General features: G+C 38.2%; 1 protein-coding gene across 3 annotated transcripts in view; it reads right to left on the bottom strand.

Annotated features, from left to right (window-relative positions):
• Positions 1 to 689: 689 nt before the first annotated feature.
• SPEF2 (sperm flagellar 2) overlaps positions 690 to 10090 on the bottom strand; it is a 189541-nt gene continuing 180140 nt past the window's right edge. For 2 of the 3 annotated variants that reach the window (XM_050795773.1, XM_050795774.1), the window contains exons 35-36: positions 7378 to 7623; positions 6096 to 7201 (exon numbers count right to left, since the gene is read on the bottom strand). In XM_050795773.1, the coding sequence (XP_050651730.1) occupies positions 6938 to 7201; positions 7378 to 7623 (510 nt within the window). In that variant the 3' untranslated portion in view covers positions 6096 to 6937. Of the gene's footprint in view, positions 838 to 6095; positions 7202 to 7377; positions 7624 to 10090 lie in introns of those variants that run through there. The other variant, XM_050795775.1, reaches the window with a different exon arrangement.

The following is a 10090-nucleotide window of genomic DNA, read 5'->3' as shown; positions in this document are numbered from 1 at the left end:
CTTACTCAACTCCTGCCCTAGTAGTTTCAAGACCCCCCAGGCCCTGTTTGCACAACCAGCTTCCCTACCTCTCGGGCTATAAAAAGCCCCTACCCTCTTCCCTCAGCGCGACTTCCTCGGCCCATGCCTTTGGACCAAGGAACCTTGCCCACAAGCCCTAATAAAAGGCTATTCTCACTGCCATTTGCATTGTGTCTTCATTCCTGGTTTGGCTCCAGCCTCAGTTTACCTTTACATGAAGGAAATATATTCTATTAAGAAATAATTATGAATAGATGATGGAAACAAAGCTTTACTAGCAGTTCAATTATGCAGCCTTCTTCTTGGCTACTGAAATAAACCTGGAAATTTTACTGCATATGGAGCAAGAACTATAAGATGTACCTAGAAGCACTGTGCTGATGTGGAGTTTTGGGGAAATTTTCACTATATCTGCCTAATGTAGATAGCTCTCATAGGGAGTTTTCATGACTTCTTTATTTTTGAACATATTGTTTTGGGGCCTTCCATTTTCAGAATCACTTCAAAATGCATGCTGCTTATTTTGGATTTTTACTTTGGTTTTTTTTTTCTCTCTTTATTATGAAATATTCTCCAAGATAAGGAAGGTTCTCTTTTCAATGCTGATAATAAACTGGTAGGGTTCATTTCTATACTTAAAATCATAACATATTTGACAAACACCATGGTCACATTTAATTTTTGCAAGATTTATTGCTGAATTACAAAAACCACACTCTTTTGTCCTCATTTCTTTTCCTCTGTATGTCTTAAAGGTGATCTCTCTCCATCACTTCCTTGTACATGTTCACTCCTTTGGAGAATTATTTTAATATCCTAAGACAAATGATTCAAAGATAAGTTACAAATACTAATAAGGGATGATCAATACTATGCTACACAAATACTAATAAATGATCACATAGTACATGGCAATCATTAAACAGCTTTTATTTTTTTTTTCCACTGAGTAAACTTCTCCATTTAGTTTTAATCCCACCCTGAGACTTACTACTTGTACCTTTGGAAAGCTATCTAAGATCTTGGAACCTCAGTTTCCATGCCTAATAATGCAGTTGTCATATTAGGTTAACTAACATTTGTAAAAGCAGTTACACAGAACCTGGCATATAATGAATCTGCAAGTTAAAAGATTATTTCCTTATGAATGAATACAAAAACCAGTATTCACCTTCTATGAAAGAAAATGCCAATGATAAATTAATCATGTCTATAGATTTGTAGAATTTTAAAACAAAAGATTACTTTCCTGAAACTGTCTCATTCTTTGATTTAAAAAACATCAGGGAAAGAATGATCTGTTTTTCATTTGCTATACAGCTATCTTACATCTTAAATCACAGATATTTTTCAAAATATATTTAAACTATTATCACAATGTAGAAGGAGTACCAACACATGAAAAATACAGAATTGCATTTAGGTAGCTTTAGGTTTTTTTTTTTTTTTATTTCACAAATTTAGAGAAGTGTTTTAACAATATAAGTTCCTTTTCCTCAGAGCTGAGTTTCAAAGGCTTCAATTTGACTGTGATCATTTTAGCTGAGAAGACATGAGTTTGTTCACCATTTGTGTTGACCCTTGCTTCTATGCATTGCTTCTATCAGTCACTGCGAGGAATCATAATGAAACATTTTCTTTAGAGATCTTGTTCCTTATCTCCTAAAGCCACAGGTCAATGCTAAGTGAATCAAGTGGAAAAGAAAATCTGCTCCCCATTGACTTTTCTAGTCTTACCCACTACACTGCTTTCATTTAATATTTATTTTTTTAGAAATGGAGTTTCGCTCTGTCACCCAGGCTGGAGTGCTGTGGCAAGACCATAGCTCACTGCAGCCTCAATCTCCAAGGCTCAAGAAATCCTCCCACCTCAGTTTTCTAAGTAGCTGGGACTACAGGCACATGTCATCATGTCCAGCTAATTTTAAAGTTTTTTGTAGAGAGGAGTCTTGCTCTGTTGACCAGGTTTGTCTCAAACACCTGGCCTCAAGAAATCATCCCACCTCAGCCTCCCAAGGTGATGGAATTACAGATGGGAACCGCTGTGCCCAGCCCACTACAATTCTTAATAACATGTCTTCTTTATATAGTATGTTTATAATAACCAATGTCATTTTAATATTATCAGAAGTTAATTTGAGGATTAAGGAATAAGCTAACTTGTGATTATCTGACACTCCATAGCATGGGGAAAATGATAAGCTCCAGATATATTTAAACCAGTTTTAGCTAAATTTATAGCTGAAATCAGGGACCATAATTTTCAGTAGCAGTGAATGGAGAAGAGCCTGTGAAAGTCAGAAAATGTTTGACACTGGTGCTTTGAAAACACAAAGCACTGAAGCAGAGATCATATTTTGTTATAAAGATAAAGGAGAAGCTTAGAGAGTATTTTAAAGTCAGGTGCCTTGAAAACAAAGAGGGATGAAAGTCTCCTTCAGTTCACACTTATAATTATAGGTATGTTATCCTAATGTAATTGGGTCCTGATTCATTTGTTCATAAGATATTTTCTGGTGATATTCTGATTTTAACATTAAAAGATTTCTTGCTATCTCCCATTGAATATAAACCTCAATGATAAGGTAATATGCTTGATTTACAGATTTGTTATAAAAGATGTATAATAATTGAGCCTGTGTTCATCACAAGAGACTAAAGTTATCAAGTTTTTAGAGAAAATTGTTTATTCATTTACATTTATAAATATATATTTGTCACAGGAAATTGACTTTGTTCACCAACAACGCAGTTCCAATATCCTCACTGATCTTGTTATATTTATACAAATCATTTTTTTAATACTTTAGGAGAATTATTTGAAAATAACTTTTTTATACAAGGCCTATGAAAGTGGAAATTAAATAAGTGACTTTAGCTGAATGCCTATAATGTCCAACACAAAATCTGGAACTTCCACATAGGTATGGACCAGAGGCTTCCTGGGATGTGTTTGGACCCTTTATCATCATGGTCCTGCACCAGTGAAAGTCCTTCTTTTTTTCCAAAGATAAGACATGTGCATTCAAGAGATTTGATGCCAGCTCACTAGTCCATCCACATATAATTGCACATGATTCAGAATTATTTACTGTGCACGTAACTACTACAGACCAGCAGTAGTAGAAGTAGGTTGGTGCAAAAGTAATTGTGGTTCTTTGCCATTGAAAGTAATGGCAAAAACTACAACTACTTTTGCACCAACCTAATAGTAGTAGTAGTAGTAGTAGTAGTAGTAGTAGTAGTAGTAGTAGTATCTCACATTTATCGAGTGCTTTCTATCTTCCAGGAACTGAGCTAAGTACTTTATATGTATTATCTCATTTAATCTGTACAACCCCCCCACCATGAGGTGACTATGATAATTGGCCCTGTTTTACAGATGCAGACACCAAGGCACTTTGAGGTCACTTGCCTAAGGCCACACACTTCATAGGTATGAACCCAGTCAGTGAAGCTCCAGAGCCCACTCTCATAACCACAAAACCAGTCCACCTTAATACATTATTACAATTATGCATACTTAGTGTTTTCAAATATGTATCTTAAAATGTTGTCACTTCCAAACAAGAACCTTGTAAACATAAAGCTGTTAGGCAACAACCTTCACTTGCCACTGTTTATAATAGCAAACAACATTTTAACCTGAAAAACCACACTCTAGCTTTTGCTCTTCTTATCTTGAAAGATCTTCAAATGACATCACTGTGGTTGAAGTGTATTATAAAAATGTGATCTATTTACTTGTACATGGATATCTGAAGCAAAAAATGACAGGACAAGTGCAGTGGTTCTTCAAAGATTCTTTTCTCTCCATCCCTTCATTCCTTTTGTTGTTGTTGTTGTTGTTACCAAAAATGAGAATAGAACACCTTACTGGAAAGGGACCCTTTTTCACTGTAAATATCAGAATTTAGAGTTTTCAGGACACAGGCACAGCTCTTCTTGATGGACCATCATACGAATGACTCTCACTGGTGGTAGTTTACTGGCCTCTAATTAGATTCCTTGGTGGAGTGACCAGGACGAGGTGTGGAGGATGTGAGGAGGAAGAGTTAAAGCAGATGACTCGGGTATATCTTAGAGAAACATTCTGGCAATGAACTAACTCACTAACTCACTCTCTGCTATGAGAATGCCAAGTGCTACTGGTATTGTGAAACTGGTTAACAGAAGACAGACACCCTGCCACTGGGCGGCTTTCAGCCAGAGGGCTACTGTGCACCAAGGAAGGTTTGCAAATGTGCAGGCAGAGGTAGGTTCGGAGGTCAGTATGTCGGAATGCTCCTGGAATACAGGGGGTAGGGCCTGAACTGTTAGGTATTCTGCCACACTTGGGACAGTTATCCTCAAAGAGGAACTGTGCTGCTCCAAATGCCAATAGTACTTCAGTTTAACGTTGCTAGTTGCTGACACTCCTTCAGAAATGAGGGGAATGTGTAACTTAAAAGGAGTCCTCCAGAACTTTGGGAGGCCGAGGCAGGTGGATCACCTGAGGTCAGGAGTTCGAGACCAGCCTGGCCAACATAGTGAAGCCCCATCTGTATAAAAATACAAAAAATTAGCTGGTTGTGGTGGCAGGCACCTGTCATTCCAGCTACTCAGGAGGCTGAGGCAGGAGAATTGCGTGAACCTGGGAGGTGGAGGTTGCAGTGAGCCCAGATCATGCCACTGCACTCCAGCCTGGGCAACAAGAACAAAACTGTCTCAGAAAAAAAAAAAAAAAAAAAAAAAAAAAAAGCAGGGCAGGGAGTCCTATGGATGACAGCTTTCCTGGGAAGTCAGAGCACCTATTCGGAAAGGCTAACTCTTGAAGGCAGCCATCCGTTGGCTATTTTCTTTTCTGAAGCAAAATGTCAAATAGAATCTTCTCTGCAAGTTTATTGTATTTAATCACTCTGCTCAGAGTGAAGATATTTTCAAACCATCCTGACTTTGTGGGAGTCTTCCTCCCAGTATGAGAGGAAATAATTGTGGCATCATTTTTACGCTCCTACTTGTAATGAGCAATATAAAATAAGTCCTATTTTACATAATCCCAAAGAATTTTGCAAATTATTTTGCTGGTTCAACGTAAGAGAGCTGTTGCCTGATAAGTGGAGCAGGGCATGTAAGCTAAAATGCAGTCTAGAGAGATGGGCCTATGGAACCCACGTTGTGCAGGATGATATTATGGCACAGTATCCCCAAGGAATGCTTGGGGATGAAGAAATATCATATCACGCCCTGCTCAGCAGCCTGTTCATTCTCTCTTGCTTTTCAAATGGAATCCACATTTTCCTGTGTGATATCTGGGTTCTTCGCAATCTGGCCTGATCTTACCAATTTAATGGGATCATTTTATACCTTTCCCAGGCTCTTCATGGGGTGAGGCTCCTGCAGTCCTTCTTCCATGCCTTCCCCAGACCTTGCCTTCACCCAGGACCCTGCTGCCTCCCTACCCCAGCAGCAAAATCCATGTAGACTTCCCTTTCCCTCTCTCTACCTTCCCAAACCCTGGCCATCGTTCAAGACCCAGTTTATTCCTTCTTGGGTAGACTCCCTCCATGCTTCCAGCACAAAAATATCATGTATTGAATTCCTATAATTTTGCACTTGGTTGGTTTAACTTACATCATTTTCTTGCGATTCCCGCATGTAAAAATTATCTTGCAAAAAGGAGTTAATTTTTTTTAGAGCAGTGACCAAATTATGTACTCAATTTTCTCTCTCCAATGGAAGCTTATGACATGGGTCTCAGTAGTAGGTGATCAATATTGAATAGTACCCCTAACAGCCATCATTTCTGTAGCCCTTCCCCTGTGTCAGATACCATGCCAAGTGCTTTACATGCACGACCTCACTTAATCCTCACCATCACCCTTTCAATATGAATGTCTCATCCCCATTTAACAGATGAGAAAGCCAGGATTAAGAGAAAGTTAAGGTCAGGGAGCTACTGAGGGGTGGACCTGAGATTCAGTCCCATGACCTGAGTCCAGAGCCTGTGTTCTTAAATGCTATAATCATATTTCATTACTGCATAGGCTTTGTGTCTAAACAGCTGCTAGCTTGTTAGAAATCAACTTCAGTTATACTAATGCAGGCAATAAAATTAATTTTAATATTAATAATTTAATATTTTAAAGAATCAGCAATTTAGAACAAAAACATTTAGGCACACAGAAAGATATTTAAGTCTGAAGAGTTTCATTTGTGGGTATAGGAAGAAAACAGCAAAATGTAACTTGTTATCATTGAGAAGTCAAGATACACAATCTATACTTTACAAAAGTGAAAGTGCTTTTATTTTCAACTCAGCAAACCCTTTGTAGTTCAATATAGAACTCACAGGAGCCAAACAGGGAGACTTCATGTTAAACTGGTATCTGAGAGGAATGTAGTCCCACGGTATGAAAGGGAGTTGGTGTCAGTCTCTGCCCTCCTTAGCCCCTGCTGTTAAAGGCCCGGGACTCGCCTTAGTGGATGCACATTTAGCACGTGTGGTCCAGACCTGCTTGGTGGTTATGTGATTTCTGAGTTGCAGTTCTTCCTTTCTTCTGCTGGGTTTGTCCAGTTTCTCTGGGGTTTGTCCTTAGTTTCTCCATCTTGCACACTGTTTTCCTGATGGAAGTGGTGCCCAACCTTTTGCACACACTATCATTTCCACGACAGAGATGATGTGTACCATGAGTGATTAGAGTACAATGAATATGTCAGCACTTGGCTGGAGATCATGGTCTTGGTTAGCTCTTTTTGGCAGGAGGAATCTTATTCTCCAAACTCTTCAATCACAGGCTAGGGTCACTACACAGCTACAGTGACAATCCTAACACTGTCACCCACCCAGCTTTAACTACCACCTATCAACTGTGTCTAAGCTTGCTGCCCTGTGGATATTTCAGGCTGACTTTTCTGGCCTGGTATGATTACCAGCTTAGCTTCTCCAGATTCTGGCCTGGCCTGGCCTAGCAGAGTCCAGTTTCTTTCTCTTCCATGCCAGCTCACATTTAGAAACATCGTAGCATGTCCTGAACTGGAGCCCAACCACATTAGAGCACTTTGGGGTAATACTCACAGGAAACTTATAGTCTGAATAATTTGAAATCAGGTCTTGAATAAAAGGATGCTTCAAGAGAACAGCAACTTCAATTGGCTCCAGGTTCTTGGCACCTAGGTCTTGAAATGTTTTTATGAAGCCCTTTAAAGAAGAAGAAAATGAAGTCAATCAACCTTACAATCCAGCAGCTGTTAAAAAATACTTGTATTTACTAAAGAGATTCTGTATAATTTCTATACAATGATATATTTTGAGAGCAGTTCCATAAAAATATGCTCAGAATTGAGGCCAACTTTTTACAAAATAATCTAACCAACCTCTGCATAAATGTTCTCTATCTTTAGGTGGCTGGCAAATCTGTTAGAGTCCTGTGCTTCACTTCCCCCTTTGAACACTTTGAGTAATGTTTCCATGGATATCTTTTCATTGTTTGCATTTTCAGGGATTTCTTCATCCTTCTGTTCCCTTTCCTCCCTGTTGTCTTTTAACTTCCTTTCTTCTTTTGCAGCATTTTCCTCAGGTTCAGGAAATTCTTCAGCTGGACTTGCATCAGTTGAGGAGGTCTGCAAAGTTAAATGAAGAGAACATGAAGTCAACCTGAAGTTTTTTCCACTAATAGAGACTTTTAGAATTTACCAATTTCATAATCACACACTTTTCATGAATGACAGAGCCTACCACAAACTAGCTAGCCAGTCTAGAAGACAATATGCTAGCTGTCTTGAAAATCACAATGTCAAAATTCAAGACCAGTTTTACTTGTAGTGTATAGAAGCTTGTATAGTGTGGGGTGTGTCCTACACATCTTCATACATTCTTGGGCTGACTACACTGCCAGGTACTTCTACACCTGTAATAGATACAGATATACACATGTATATAGATGTTAAATGAGATTTGCTTTTGAAATTGATTGCAATTGAGAGGCTAAGGCAAGTCAATTGCTCTAGCTTGACAGATTCTAAGAGCTTCAGAAACATTTCTTTGGACACTGGAGGATATCCCAACTAAACACTCGGAAGGCAAAAATAGAAAACAAATCCAGTATACAAAATCAGGTTGAGATTTTTACTGCTGCTCTTTGAAATCTGGCCAAAAGCTATGAACTCAGGCACTCATGAGTATGGTGAGGAGAAAATTGTTTCGATTTCTTATGTATCAAAAGCCTGAATGTATATATTCTTCTTATGTATCCTACCATTGACCCAGTAGTTACAGGACTAGGAATTGATCCTGAAGAAATATTCATTTGCACAAATACTTTTGTATATGGCTGTTCATTCAGTGTTACAGCAAACATAGAAAACCTAAGATTCCTAAAAATGGGGGAATGGTAATATGAACTCTATTTCTGCAACAGAATATTACACTGCCATGAAAAATGATGGTTTAGCAGAATTCTTAATAACACAAGAAAACACTCAGGATAGGATAAGTGCAAAAAGAAAGCAGAAAACAAAGTAATACATGCAGTAGGATACTTTGCTTATATATCTATACTATTGATGAAAATGGAAAGCAAACACATTAAAGAGTTAACAGTGGTGACTTCTGGATAGCAGAATAGACAATTTCCTTTGCTTTGTGCTTCTTACATTCTCTATAGTAAATTTGTGTGTATATGTGTGTGTATACATGTGTGTATGTATGTATGCTTCAATATTTGATAATTTGCCAAGAGAAAAAGCAGCATTTTGGCATTTTGGCTAGCCAGATATCACAGAATATCTGAGATCTGATCTCCTTTATTCCAAAGAAGAAAAAAATGCGAATTTAGGAGGGTGCCAATGCTGTAAATATTTAATTCAGTAGAATTATTAAGTCTATATATAGATTGTGTAAGCTCTTTCTAAATAGTCATGTAAATGTCATGTATGGAAGAATTATGATGCAGCATAAAATTAAGCCTCTGGTAGTCACATGTCCCTATAAAAAATTTGGAGGGACAGTGGGCAGTGTAATGAAGGCAGATTTGCTATAGCTCTGTGTGGTCACTTTGCCTTAGTTGGGTCTCTATATCCATTGTTAAGTTCGGAATTTAAGCTTGAAAAAAGCTTAAATTTAAGCTTGAAAAAAGCTTGAAAAAAAAAAAAGAGAAAAAAAGACAGAGAGGGAAAATTTCGGAATCAAAATTTTGGAATAAAAATCATACATATTTATATAATTTTCCTCCAGGCTTTTGTCCATGTTAAACAATTGGAAATGCTACATGGCAGAAAAGTGAAATCAGCTTTAGCATTTCTACCCAGGAATCTTGGGGATTATTGCATTGGCTACCCATCAATAATTTTCCAGGGCAACGAAACAGTATAGTGAAATGAACATAGTTGTGATGTAAAACATCTTTCTGAGTGAGTCCAGGATGAATAAATTTATATTCAGAGTGTAGCATAGGTTCTGTGTACCCAAGATAGAACATACCCAACATAGCTGTGGGCAAGCAAACGACTAGCTGCTTAGACGAGCAGATGATATCAAACTTAAGCAAAGAAGGAACCTGGCCTCTCTGTAACTCTTTCCATAATTAGGGAGAAGCTTACTTTCCAAAGGCCTGATGTAAGCATAATGGAATAAATCATTCCAAAGTCCTGATGTAAGCCTAATGGAATAAATGATTTTTAAAAAAATTTAAGAGGTAGCAATGTAAACCTCTGAAATGTCAGAGTGAGTAATCCTTAACTTATTAGTGTCAGAGGATGCTTTTCACATGTTTGCTATTTTTGCTCTCTAGGGGGTTGGTACAGAACAGGCTTAGTGGCTCAGTGGGAGGGGAAGGAAGGGAGAGAGACTGAGATCAAACTGAAGACGTTGGCATGGTCCTGCAGGGAGGGAAATGTGTGCAAGAGGCGGTGGTTATCTCCAATAGAGTCTCTGAAAGCTGGTGATGTTGAATGTGGGTGCAGGAACAAAACCAGAGAGGCCAATTTGGAGAAAAGCCAGTACTTTTGAATGAGCAATTATCAGTGGTATCAAAGATCTACAGAAGTCACATTATTATCTAAGCAGGGGAACAGATTGTGGTGCTGTCAA

This window comes from Macaca thibetana, chromosome 6 (assembly GCF_024542745.1).
Source record: "Macaca thibetana thibetana isolate TM-01 chromosome 6, ASM2454274v1, whole genome shotgun sequence".
Lineage (NCBI taxonomy): Eukaryota > Metazoa > Chordata > Mammalia > Primates > Cercopithecidae > Macaca > Macaca thibetana.
Note: the sequence above shows the minus strand (reverse complement) of the source record. Positions and strands in the feature narration are given on the sequence as shown.